Genomic DNA, 15171 nt, shown 5'->3' on the forward strand with positions numbered 1-15171 from the left:
AGTAGGTAGGTCTTCGCGACTAAAAAAATTTTATTTTAATATTGCACAATTTTCAAATTGCACGCACGCGATTTTGCGTTATTATTAAATCGAATCAAGAGCGTTCGACAGTGTTTCTGTTCTTATTCATTGTGAATCTGCGTGTTACGTCTTCATTACTTTACACCCCTTTTCAGCGTGACGATAAATAAGAATAGCGTGGCGAATTACTAAAAATATAAGTTTCTTTTGGCCGTTAAGGCAGATTAGAGACAGCTACGCACGTTTTCTACTCTTAAAGTAACTAATCTATGGCGCGTATTTAATCTGTAAAGTGCTCTCCTAACGGGGCTTTTTTTAAACGCAGAAACCCATTTTTTTCAACGTTAAAAAATGCTTTTATGCCGAGTGAAACTGGCCCTTTTTCATGATGATATGCGTTAATCGGATTCCGGTTGTGTGGTTCAGTTGATAATTCTGACATTGTTATTTTTTATCACATATTGATTACATCTGATGAGAATAGTAAAAATTATGACATGCTTTTGTGTAATATCCGCTAAAAATATGATGCTTAAAAACTTTAAAACATAAAAAAATGTTAATAATCAGCTCTCCCTAAAATCTTTATTACTTATGATTTTGACAAGTCGAGCTTCATTTAAGGAATCATTCACAGAAAAATTCTCTTAAATCTGCAGCTTCCATGCTGTACCCAAGAAGTGAATTCTTTAAAGGGCTAGCCAGGGATCGACACCCACATTTATGACATCATCCAGAGAGAGTATCCAACAGTGCCATCCACAGATACTGCGGTCTTCGCGCTTCATCCATTGAACTAGGCCCACCAATGCATAGGATACCAGAAATCTGCGACACCTTATCCTCCTAAGAGGCTGGCTCGTCGTCCAGGGTTTGTGCCCCCGGATAATGTGCTAAGTAAACAGTGTCTACAGTGGTTTTTTATGTGTTTGTGCCCTTTCCGGCATAATGGTTGTACGGTGAGACCACCTCTTTGGGATTTTTTTCCACGACTTGCATTCATATCTACGGATGAAACCACCAATTTGGACTTGGCCTATTACCTCTTCTAACCAAATTTTATAGCGACATCGTCGATGGTCTTTCTCGATCGGGTGTGATACATCATTTCTTGTGTTGACTTTCTTGCTGTGACATATTTCTAAAGTTCAAATTTCGAGTTATTTTTTTTCGTTTATACTTTTTTACCATATCAACATAGGTAAGTGAGTTTTTGAATATACATTATATCAAATATATAGATTTGGAATATATAATAATTTAAATAGATTTTTGTATATTTCATACATTTATTTACTCTAATGTTTATATAATATTTTTTTTTTAAATATTTAAAAAAAAAAAAATTTCAAATATTTTTTTTATTAAATTTAAACATATCTAAGGCAATTTTTTAAACATATTCTGCTAAAAAACTCCAAAAATTCTAGCTGCATCTGTTCGTGTGCCGCAAAGGGTTGCTCTTTTTAGTTTTGTATATATATTATATTATACTGTAATTTTTTGTGTTAAAATTGTGTTTATAAAATCGCTTAAATTTTGTCTCTACCGTCACCCGTATTTTGAAATATCTCCATTTTTTATGAATGTCAATCATAAGCTAGCGACCTAAACAAAATATCATTCAGATGCAAATATATTAAAATATATGGCCTGTAGTAGAATAAAATATTTGTTCCTGTTTATATCTACTAATTACTGGTCAAAGCGTCTTTACAGATATATTCTAGATCAGAATTGTGCTTATAGTGTTTAACTCGCGATACGGAAAAAACATCGAAATAAAGTAAATAAATAACTTCTTTATATAGAAAAGTTTAAAGACGACTTATCTGCAGAATTGTGCTTTGTCATTATTTCTATTTTTGTTGAAAGACACCGCTCTGATAAATTTGATCAAAATATGTTTTTCCTTGAATTAGTTTTTGTAGCCATTTTCACACATCGTCTATTTATATGAAAGCTTTTAAATATAATCTTTTCTCTGCTAATTAAAATTCCATTTTCCAGCAATCAAACTGTAGTTAACTATGACGCGCGCACGCTGATCTAATTCTATTTATGTTTTCTATGAAATTCCGCCGAAATCATGTCTGAAAACGTGGGCCAAGTCACAAATTCACTCCATAATCGAATCTATTTAAATCTCATACACACACTTGGAATCGGCAGTTTTGTACTCGTGTATTTGTGTCATCGCGACTGTCACTCTGTCGCGCCCGACATCTGTTCCGATGAGAATTAACGTCGTGTACTTGTTAATTCTCACTCAGTCGTTAACGCGCGACCAGCTATTGAAACTGTCGTTTTTTAAGAACGCGATTTGTGAGTGGGTATTCCACATCGATAGATCTGAATAGCCCTAGCATGTGTGTCATCGCATTGTGGCGTTCAGATAGAAAAAAATGAAAGTCTTTTTTCAGCTGCACGGTCACTAAAGCGTAAAAACGATCGTTACGCGCTAAATTACGACGATATTAAACAGCTTAGAAAAATGTATGTAAACAGCTGGTCAGCAGTTTGATGATGTCGCGTCGCTCACTCACTGTGTTATTCAACCCGCTGAAAATAAAAAGATCCACGCGCGCGTGTGCTTTTCGAAAAATCTTATACAGGAAGCTTGTAAATTCTTATTATTTAGATCCAGATGGAAAGGATACATGCTTAGTTCTGAGTCAACTCTGTTGGTCTCTCAAGAGAGAATAATACAATACAAATTAAATTTAAGGATATTCTATTACTTACCTTTTATATGCGTATGACACTGCTAGAGCTAATTTATTAAGTAGCAACAGTAAATTTAATGGATTTATTTTGTTATTAAATATTCAATAAATGGCGTAAATATTAAGAAGTGTTGTCCGTGTCTTCAAATTCTGGATTTATCGACCAGCTGGATGCGAAGAGAGAAGCGGCAGCTTCTGTGATCTTCGTTGGTCTCTTGTTTACAATCCAAGTTAAATGGCTCTTGAAGATCCGATGCCTTAAACTTGGAAGCGCATGTTTAAATGTTGTTTCCCGTATTTATGTATATGATCCTTTTGCAAGCAGTTTATAAAAACAAATAACTATAAACAAATATATTTGGCCTATAAACAAATTTTAGAATAAACCTTTTTTATTTATATCGTGTACCTTATAACTTAAGCTATTAAAAAGTTTCGCAGTCACTCAATGAAATACTATGAATTTTAATAAAATCGCAATATTAAAAAAAAACGACCACTGACTGGTCAACTTTTGACCCTCCCCCCCTCGAAAAGTTATTCTTCAAAGAAAATCTATCCTGAAAATATTTTTATATATCCCATTTCAGTAAAATTATATTGTAATAGATATATACATAATATATTTTTACCAGTGAAAATATAATTTACCTGGCAGATACTATTAAATTTATATGATTTTAAGTTTTCCATACGTAGCATCTACCCCCTTTGAATTTGGCCAGAAAGTGCATGTAATTAAATGAAATACTATGAATTTTAATGAAATCAAAATATTAATAAAACGACCACTGACGGGCTAATTTTTCGACCCCCTCCCCCTACTCACACTGGAAAGACGTTTCTGACAATCGTGTCCCATTTAACAGTTAAAACGCTTTATTACGTGCCAAATTGGCCTTTTTATAATTAAATAGAATAATTTAACCCTTTCAATTATCGTGAATAGAGAAGTGGTTCAATTGATGTACCCCACAAATTATTTCACGATGGGTGCTGTGTTTTTTATTTTTATTGTTAACCTTTTTGGGCTCTGCATCATGGTGTCAACATATTTTGTACGATATCAAACTGAAACACAGGCTAGAAAAATACATATTTTTGATCTGGAGATGGTGCTATTAATCAAAGTACTATAAGGTGTGGTAACCTTTAAAATTAACCGAGTGAAAGACCTTCCGTTGAAGTTGATCCACGAACAATTGTTCATACACCCAGCAGATATTTTTCTCTTGCAACAGTTTCTCATGATATCTGGATTCAATAGGAAAGGTTACGGATTGAATTATGTATTTCGGACGTCAAGCTGGATCAGTAGATGCGAAGAGAGAAGCGGCGGATTCTAAGATTTTCACTGGTCTGAAATTAAGTCGGCCCTTTCTTGGTTGTTGCTCTCGAAAATGCCTTGCACTATGTAGTGAACGTTCAAGTGTGAATTTCACTAGAAAACGTTTCAGATGAAATGTTTTTTGGTTGCATGCGTTTCCGTATTTTCCCATGGTGTCCCATTTTAGCAAAGAAACTCATTTTATCTTAGACTGTTACTACGCTTTATCAAAATGATAAAGCGTGAGAGTAGTTCAATTGAAACTTTATTGTATTAATTATTAACGCTCGGAATTAACAGCAGTGGTTTTCATTAACCCGTGGCCATGGTTTTAAGCTGACGATATTATTCTAACAACCTTAACCTGAAAAAACGCATAGTGGTTGGTTACCATTTTAAGAGGTATATTTTTTAAAAATATGTTATTTATTAACTTTTATTTTACGGTTCAATATTTACCGAAATAGGTTAAAAATTAATAAAGAAATTACTGAAAATCGCACCTGTTCCCCATCGCTAAGGAGCTTCGCATACAAAGAAATTTACACTGATACAAGGAGCTAGTTAATATCTTTATAACGCTTTATTCTTAATTATTAAGATCACCCCCCATTTTAGATCATCAAATTCTATATAAATACACATAAAGGGACAAACGTTACCATCGAAGGCAAAATGATCGTGATTACGCAATTACTGTAATGCTTGTCATTGTCGTCGAAATCATTTACCATTTCGTATTTTTAAAACACAGTGGAAGCATAATTCGTTCCGGAAACATTTGTATTTCAAAGCAAATTACTGCCGTCAAATACATATACTACTATGTTATATTTTTCTTCTTGTAAAACTTTAACTAGGAATCTATCCAATGATACTTACTCTTGCCTCCTTTTGAGAAATTGGCTAATTTGGTTAATTTTGATAATAGATTCATGATTCGCGCTACTACAGTCTTTTTCATTTGGTACTTTTTCACGAAATTTAGCAGTGTTTCCAACATTTTACATATATTCCTAATCTCATTTGAAGTGACCGATTTTTCAGCCTCATTCTTATCCTCTCCAGATAAAATATCATCTGTTGTTGTTGCGCGCGATTCAGATATATTAGTTATTCGGTGGTCAACTCCTGGACATGTTCTTTTACCAAGTCTTGAAAGACATACTTTCATTGACAACTGGCAGCTCATGTTCATAAGTAAACTCTAAGTAGAATTGAGGATTATCTTAGTAACCCTACTTCATGTTTTAATAATGATCTTGAGGCAGCTGACGATGTTGAAATGATTTTTCCAAAAACCTCTGATATTTGTTCTTTCGGTCACTTTAAAGCATCGCTAAAATAGTGATTTGATGTTAAGCTTTCTGTAGTACGAAATGCTTTAACACCTTTGAAAAATATTTGTCAGTAGAATGTGTATCAGCGATATCGACTATGACCGAAATTCGCAGAATTCGTTCAACAAAACAAAATGTTTGAAATGCCCACCCTTTATTATTGTTTACCGCTTATCTCAAAAACAGGTGTGCTTGTTCGTGTTACGTTTTTGTATTTGTTGTTTCAAGACGCAAATATTTTATTTCAGTCAATTTGATAATTCGATCGCGGTTTTTTTTATTTCTAGTAATTTCATTCATATGCATATCCGCACAATGAATCGTTGATCTTTATGTATATCAAATTCGTTCCTAACATGATTAGCTGTTGTATATAAAGGTGTTTTATTTATAGGTATTGAACTTTAAAATTAAATAAAATACATAAAAATGTTGGTTTTGGCTGTATTGGAAAGATAATTTTATGGGATTAGTATTTAATTATAATTTTGGGCATATGGCCACCGCGGCTGGCTCAAATAAAGCGCAATCGGGAAGTCCAATTTTCGACCACTTTTATTGGCAATAACGCGGCGAATGTTGACTTCCATGTCGTCCATCGTCTCTGGTTTATCGGCGTAGACTTTGGACTTCACATATCCCCACGGAAAATAATCCAAAGGCGTTAAATCACACGATCTTGGAGACCAATTCCCAGGTCCATTGCGCGAAATTATGCGCTCATCGAATGTTTCCTCCATTAAATTGATTGTGGCGTGCGCTGAAACTTGTTGAAACCAAAGCTCTTTCACATTAATACTTTTCAATTGGGAAGCGAACATTTAGAAATCATTAATCTATGGTGCTCTATATTGACTGTAACGTACTGGCCGTGGCCGGCATCATTTTTGAAGAAATGTGGACCAATGATTGAGGATGGACATAACTCCAATTGCTACTCACGACGGCAAATCGACTCATTCGGGTCCTCTATATTATCCTCAATAGCAGAAACAACGTCTTCGGTGCACACTGTACGACGTCTCTGCGGATGCGTGTTATCAATTAGAGTAATCGTGGTGCGAAAATAAAAATTTTAAAAATGCTTATATTGCGAGACACTCGTAAATCAAGTTACTTGCAATCCCAAGTTACGCTTTGTGTTTAATTTATCATAATAATCTCTACCCATATTTTCTTACTATTATGATATCCAAACTGTATTATAAATGCGAGTTTATGAGATGGTGAGATTCAACAGCCTGCGGCTTACGCTTTTCTTTCATCTTGAAAGTATTCAACTGATCTTGCGTTCACGTCCTCATTCGCTTGGATGCGATTTTTGATCATCCTGTATATAAACGTGTCCAAATCGCGTGCGCGCCCTTGTGCGTTATTATTAAATCGAATCAAGAGCGTTCGACAGTGTCTCTGTTTTTCTTCTTTGTGAAACTGGTCCAAATTACAAGCGGCGACTTCGCATTCTGCGTCTTCATTACTTTTGTGTGTTTATTTTTATCTCGCTCGCTCGCTAGAGAGATCGCCGAGAGCTCTAGCCGAATATCGAGAAAGTTGCCCTTTGAAGTCGGGAGATTAGATTTTGAGTCGCGGTGAGAGGATACGTATGGGGCGAGTTCGTAGTAGTAGCAATTTTACGTGTTGACATTTTGTAATTTAACAACGCAGAAAGAAAAAAAATAGCGCAAAATAGAATTTCCGTGAAACAATTCTACGATTTTATGTATTTACTCACTGTGTATATTTTATGAAAAAATGCTATTTTAGCAACAATAAAAAATGTATATTTTTTTTGCTCAACACTATTTTTTTCCATAGTACTATACTTTATTATTAAATTTTAAATATATTATGTAATTAGACGAAAACCATTATTCCATGATCCAACATTGAAAAGCATATTTCAATTATAAAGTTCAAATGTTGCGCTCTCTTTTGATTAAATATAATAAATTAAAAGTTTGTTTAAGATCATAATTAGTTTGTGTCTGGTTGTAGATGTTATTATTATAATATTATATACTTTTGCTGTAAAGAGTCTCATTGAGCATTGAATTAAAAAATAAATTGTAATCTGTGTTAATAATTTTATATATTTTAAAATACGACGAAGCTTAATATAAATGCAAATTCACTGTACTATGCAGTAGCGACTCGTGAATAAATTGTTACTATGTTATTCATATAGTCAAACTATTGTATTTACATATTTATTATAGTAACATATACCAGGGCGTGAATTAGATAGTTTTAACATATAGACTTCATAACAGTTGTTTTGTACAAGGGATGTAACGTATCACTTGCTGGAGCGTGGAGTTATCTTTCATAAAAATTGAGCAACTTTTAGCTAAGAATAATTGTACATCGGCAATATTCAAATACACATAAAGTTTTTAAAATATATTTTTTAGAATATATTGTCTGCCAAATTTTGACTTTAGATAAAAATACTTTTATCTAATTATTTAGCTATTTTAAATAAATAAAATAACGTTTTTTAGAATGCACTGTTTGCCAAATTTACTTTAGACAAAAATACTTTCATATAATTAATTGGCTAGTTAAGATAAATAAATTAAAGTTTTTTAAAAAGACGTAATCAATTAAAAATCAGTTTATAATTAATAGTGTCTCCTTGTAAAATTGAATTAAAAAATTTAAAGTAAAGCTTTTTTTATTTTATACATATATGATAATCGCTGAAGTAGCTTATTTTATAAAAAAAAACTGTGCACCTAATATATAATATATTTCCTAGCTTGATTTAAATTATTTAAAACATATTCTATAATAATCGATTAATTATATAATAATCACTATTTTTTTTTTAAACATAATATAAACAATAAATAAAACACGAAGGTTCATATGTGATTCAAAACCAGGTCAATCATCTATACAACTAGTCTATCATTCTGATCAAATTTACTTTTATTAATTTTATAATATAATTATAGTATTTTAAAATGGTGGCCATGTAGTTTAATTTTTGCGGAATAAATAAATCATTGATACCGATATATTATTTTTACAATAAAATGCAGGTGCCAGTATCGGGCGGCAATGTCGAATGCAGAAGAGTCGTAAAGCCTCAAATTTGTAAAAATCAAGTCTCTCTTTGTTTTCTAAATTAGTATGTGTTTTAATATACTTTTTAATGTTGTGATAATTGATTGCTGTATTGTTTTGCAGTTCTTGGGGGTTCCAAAATGTTTTGTTAAGCTAAGCTATTTTTGTGTATATATTTTAGATGGCTATTGTTTGAACCTCACAGTTGGTAATTATTACTCATTACAAATCTGACCATCATAACTGACAAGTTTTCCTAAACCATAATGATGGCTATTATGCAAACAATATTTATACAATTAAACATTTAAAAATAAATAATTTATGCATACCTAAAATTGATGAGCACCATCGTATATATATATTTTTAGCTTCTCATAGCTATCGCCGAAAACATCCTTGTGTTTGGCGAGCTCATTGAGATGTTGGATTGTCTTGGCCGCAACGGGCAAGAATAAGGGATGCAATCGCAACTCTATAGGGCAGCGTTTCTCAACAGTTTTGCGCCAGTGGCCCTCTTTTGAGTTTAATATATTTTTTCTTTCCTCCCTACATTAGTTTCAACAAAAAAAAAATATTAAAAAATTTACGATTCATTTTAAAATTAGAAAATATATTATTTATGAACATTTTTTATATATGGTTGCAATGTTATAATTCTCGAAACGAAACGTCGCTCTTGAAATTTTGATGCCTTGAACTCCGATGAAGATGAAAACATCTTGTTAGGTCTTTTTTGGAACAGAATGGCATTAGCCTCTAAAGCAGATTAGAAGCGGCCGTTTTGATAGAAATCTCGAATGCACGTGTTATTTTTTCTCAGTTCATTTGCGACGGATACTTTTAATCTTCTTGATTCATGACCGAGTACTTTGAATTTGCAAAAACATTTTTTTCACTGTGGTTTCTCATTTTAACAAAAAAGCCTTTTTTGCATAATCCGTTTTTGTATATCACACGTGATATTTAGATTCTCGCGTCTGTAAATTAATGTAAAAGCTTTTTTAGACCTGCTGATTTAATCCTTTCATTATATCAACTAAAATATATATGTATATCAAGGACGGTAACGTCTCAGACTAGTAATTTTGAAGTTGCGGGTTCGAGCCCCGGCAGCGGCAATCAAATTTTTATTTATAAAAAAATGCTCTTTTATTATAAAGACATATATTAATTATAAATTGTATAGCACATACTAATTTATAATTAATAATATAGATGTCACCGATTCTCAGACTTTCAGTCTTGTGGTTAATTCTTACTTGTATGTATTCATTATGTCTCATTGACTTACTCAATTGGTACAGATTTGCCCGTTGTAACGCATTGGGCTTATGCCTGTCAGGTTACAACGGAAGATTTAATAAAAAGAACTAGAAATAAATATATTATTCATCAAATCTATACTTGTGAAGTATTGAATCTGAGTAAAATGGTATACGTGTTTGTAAATCCCAGAGATTAAGAATAATATGTTCGTCCGCTACTCCTCTCCCGACCGCTTAAGCAATGTATCGTGTTAGATAAAGATTAAAAATTGTAAAACATATAAATATATAAAAAAATGAGTAATAAATACACTCATACCTCGCTTTACGGCCTAGATACGTTCCACGAAACTTGGCCACAAAGCGAAAAGCCGTATAACAAATCAATTATTTTAATACAAATTCATACAAATTCAATGGGATCGGTTCCAAATTTGTTAAATATGTAACATGGTTTATCATTTAAAATGCATTTTATCTTTTTATTTCATTTAAATCAAAAGTACATACATAACAAGTACATACATTTGTACATAAAATAATAACAGACACCAAAAACCAACAATAATCCATAAACAAAAATGAAACAACTTCATGTTACATAAAATATGTGTATGAATACATACATAATTTTTTAAAAATGGCTTTAATCTGAAAACGATGAAGATATGGTAACCTGCAGATCACTGTCGTTCTCATTTTTCGTTGGTAAGGATGGGCTTGGCTTAACAAAATTGTCCAACGTTGTTTGTCTTGCCTTTTTGTCTCTTTCGTTCTTCAGTGATTAATAACAGCTAATGGCTGAGTTAATTCCTCGAGAAACTTTAGCGCTTAAGATCGTTTTCAAGGAAGATGTTTATTCCTTGTTCCAAATAGGAAAAAGCTTTTGACAATTTTTTTGATGTTAGCTGTTTGAATACAACAGGCTCTGTCTCTTCATCAAATGCTGGTTTTGCTTGCAACTGAATGAGCTCATTATATGAAAGGGGTTCCCTATCAGATTCAAGTAGATCAAGCACATCACGTTCGTTCAAACCTTCAAAGCCGAGATCATGTGCTAGATCCAAAATGTTTTGCCTAATTTCAAGAAGGCAATTAACTTCTGCATCAGTACTTTTTACACATTCTGGCCCTATTTTTTTTCAAACATGGTTCATTGTTGTTAATTTTAATTCCTTCCATGATTCACTGATGCTGTCAACAGCATCCTTGATGTTATAGTTTTTACAAAATGTTTTAATTGAAGATTTACCATCGGTTTCCCTTATAAGTTGTTGGAAAGTTCGGCGTAGGTAATATGCCTTAAAAGTGGCTATTGCCCCCTGATCCATTGGTTGGATCAGAGCTGTTGTATTTTTCGGAAGGTACTTAATCATGACATCTTCAGATAGTTCGGATAAATTAGTAGGATGCCCTTGTGCATTATCCAAAATTAGCAAAGCCTTGTTGCTTAAGTTATTGTCTCGCAAATATTTTTTCACTTCTGTGCAAAAGTGATTTTTGAACTAATCCTCTAAAGTAGCTTTAGTCAGCCAAGCTTTCTTGTTGGATCTCCATATGACGGGTAATTGGTTTTTATTTAGTCCTTTAAGAGGCCTTGTATTTTCGGACAAATATAATAAAAGTGGTTTTAGCTTAAAATCACCCGCGGCATTTGCACCAAGTAGCAAAGTTAATCGTTTTTTAGACACCTTATAACCAGGTGCAGATTTTTCGGTTTTTGAAATGTACGTGCAATCAGGCATTCGCTTCCAATAAAGCTCTGTTTCGTCTACGTTAAACACTTGTTCAGGTTTATGACCACCTCTTTCAATAATTCCCTTTAAAATGTTGGGATATTCCTTAGATGCGGCCTCATCGGCGCTAGCTGCTTCATCTTTCATTTTAAAATTATGCAAATTAAATCTATTTTAAAATTTTTTAAAAAATCGACATCGAAAAAAAGTTTTTTTGCCGTTATAGCGAAACATTTTAGGCCGTAAATCGAAAACGTGCCCTAATTGAAGAGGGCCGTTATAGCGAAATGCCGTATAAAGAGCGGCCGTATAGCGAGGTATGGGTGTATTAATTTCGATACATGTATAAACGCGAAGCTTTTTAAATTCTTTAGTTTTTGTCGCAAGCTTGTCGTGCAATGATCATTGAGAAACATATTCAGGTCTTTAAAATGCATGTATAATATATTACACATAGTTTATTTCATAATAAAATAATATGTTCTATACAGCTGCTACTTAGGTTAGGCCAAACCCGTATTTCGTCACCAGTTATAGACGTATTTCGCATTATCTGACCCTCAACATCTGCCCTTCCCAAATTTCACGATAATCTATCTACTCTTTTTTATATGAACTCTTCTTCAAACAACGTCGTCTTAATGGCTTTGGACGTAGAAATAAATTACACAAACCCTCCTTTAACGTTTGCGCAAACAGACTGCTCCTCTTCATACGCAACGTATAGCCCGTATTTGCACTAACTCGTTAAAAAATAATCGCTCCAGAACAAGGTACAATACACAAACGTAACCCTTCGTAATTTCTCGTTTAAAATTTACGAGATTAGTCAAATGTGCAAGCTCTCCTATATACATACATATATATTCATTCACTCCACTTTATAATTATATTAATTCGGGACTCACGTTTAGCGCCGCCCGTGACTGAATTCGTTTTCTATATCCCTAAACGAATTTTCAATTTTAGGCTTGCGTTATAAACGCATATATTTTACCTTTTGTAAAAGGGCTTTTATTTATTTTTTTGTGTGTATTTTATGGGGGTACTTTTTTCTGCCCAGTCAATGTGCGAGCTTTTTACCACGCTCTCGTTTATTGTTATATTTCCCTTACCGCGTGTTGCGTAAATATATTTTTTTTAGGTCGTTGTTAATTCATTATACGCCAAATTTTAACTCCTGCAATACATTTTTGAAACCAGACGACTCATGTGTATTTTTTCTGTATTGTTCACAGCCTGAGAAATTGAACGTGTTCAAAAACGACAAGGACAGTTGGGATTATACAAGTAAGTTCATTTTTCCATTTTGATCGTCGCTCTATAAAATCATATTTATGTTATTATTTTATTTTAAGAATATATATTTATTACATACATATAAAAAATATTAATAAATAAGCGACGACTCATACGTACATGTTCAGCATGCCACGCTTTTGTTATGTTTTTATCTCAAACTTGTTGAACAATTTCCATCGAATACAAGGCGTCGATAAATTACTCACTCCCGAATCGTTAATTTTTTCCCATTTTATTTCTACGAAGGCAGCAGGTAAGTGCGTATAGGGGAAAGACGTCACTTGCAGATAAATTTTACGGCTCTCCCAGATTAACCTCGACTTGTGCGGTATATAGTGAATGCTGGGGCGTGTGTGTGAAAATCGATTTCACCTGCGCCTAAGGTATTTTTTCGCGATAAACATCTTTAGATTTTTCTTTTCGATGCAGAGAATAATAATGCGTAAAGCTTACGTAAATACGCCTTTTTTAATTAAATCTCTCCGGCGCTAAATTTCAACAATGGACCGAAGGGAGGCTCAGTATCTTTTTCTCCCGTATCGCCTCACGTCCCTCGCCTTTTTGATCCTTTGTTTTTTGAGGCTGTGGGTCGTATTTTTTTCACGTTTTGTTCTACTAATTTTTCTCTTTTTTGCGGAAAATGTATTTCATTCATTTTCGTTGGAAAATTATGGCCAATTGCTTTGTATGAAATATTGTTTTGGCAAACATATTTGTATTTTGCTGTAGTAAAATCTGAGTAGAAAATACATATTTTATTTTTCTAGCTTAATATCACAAATGTTGTTGAGATACAATATATTTTTAGGGAAAATACATACATACATATGTTTATACTGCAGATTAAAATTTTATATATTTTATGTAATATTGATGCATAAGTAACGTCGTATTTTTTTTTGAATACAAAAGTTAATATTTTCAGATAAATTTAATTAAATCAATCAATTACATAATTTCCATTACTGCTAATGACTGTCTCTCATTTTCTGTCAACTTTTTAATCCTACAAGAATAAAAACTTTAATGTTTCGATGCAAAGAACGAATCTAGTGCTGTTTTAACCTCATCTGTTGTATTCAATTTTTTTCCATTTAAATAATTTTGTAGAGATAAAAACAAGTAAAAATCAGAAGTAGCTAAGTCAGGAGAATAAGGTGGATGCTTTAAAACATCCCAATTGAACTCCTTTAATTTATGCTGTGTCATCATTGCAGAATGAGGCCGCGCATTGTCATGATGAAAGATGACACCCTTGCCATTGCTAAGTTCAGGTTGTTTTCTTACGAGTGCCGAGTTTAATTTTTGCAGCTGTTCACAATATCTATCAGCATTAATTGTTTGGTTAGGTTGCAATAACTCGTAATGAATAATACTCTTCATATCCCACCAAACACAAAGCATTATTTTTTTAATGATGTTCTGCCTTTGGAGTGGTTAATGGAACTTGTCCTGGTTTGGCCCAGTGTCGCTTCCTAGTTTTATTGTTATAGACGACCAATTTTGCATCCCCAGTCACTAGTCGAAGCAAAAAAGTCTCGCACACAAAGAAACACATGTGGCAACTCGGTCCAGCAGGTTTGCGGGACCCAAACGTCGTACTTGGAAACCATTCCAATGCGATTCAGATGCCTCACCACCGTAGATTGAATTATACCCATCTTCATTGCGATGTCCCTGGTATTTTGCCGGGGATCAGCTTCAAGTATGTCATTCAGAACATCATTATCGGTGGTTGAAGGGCGCCCCACTCTTTCTTCATCAGCTGTTGATGAATTCCCAGATCCGAATTTAACAAACCATCGATAGCACCTCTGCCGTACACATCACATATGTTTTTGGTTGCCAATGTTGCATTATGGTCTTTATCGAATTCAAAAAATAAAAAATGTCGAATATGGACTTCTTTCTCTGACATTTTAAAAACATCTCAAGGGCTCTGTATAACTCAACCGCTGACGGTAGACTAAAAAAATGTTAGAAGAAACCCTCCTTTATATAATACAAATACAACATTAAGCACATGTTGGTTAAAAAAATATATGATAGTCGATGTAAAAATACGACGTTACTTATGCTAGTGAAAATATAACTTCACTGTAACATGAATATATACATAATTCTCTAATCGCTTTTATTTATATGTTTTAAGACATATTTCTGATTTTTAAATTTATTGCGAATCTTATAATGAAATATGACGAGCATTAGCCCAATGTATTACAACGGGGTAAACACAATTAATGCAAACTCAGTAAATGGTGAGACACCAGAAGTCTGTAAATCAGTGACATCAATTAAATTATTTTACAGTTTATAATCAATAGATTTTATTCTTAATAATTCAACATGATTTTTATATGTGAGATTAGGTAAATCTAA

At 33.0% G+C, this 15171-nt stretch overlaps 1 protein-coding gene across 4 annotated transcripts in view; it reads left to right on the plus strand.

Moving 5' to 3' along the window:
- The window catches only part of sm (heterogeneous nuclear ribonucleoprotein L), a 407921-nt gene that overhangs the window by 350131 nt on the left and 42619 nt on the right, over window positions 1–15171 (plus strand). For all 4 annotated transcript variants that reach the window (XM_088186952.1, XM_088186954.1, XM_088186953.1 and 1 more), the window contains exon 5: window positions 12726–12777. In XM_088186952.1, coding sequence (XP_088043078.1) covers window positions 12726–12777 — 52 coding nt within the window. The remainder of the gene's footprint in view (window positions 1–12725; window positions 12778–15171) is intronic.

This window comes from Plectrocnemia conspersa, unplaced genomic scaffold, assembly GCF_051122295.1.
Source record: "Plectrocnemia conspersa isolate PC_06_02 unplaced genomic scaffold, ASM5112229v1 ptg000005l, whole genome shotgun sequence".
NCBI lineage: Eukaryota > Metazoa > Arthropoda > Insecta > Trichoptera > Polycentropodidae > Plectrocnemia > Plectrocnemia conspersa.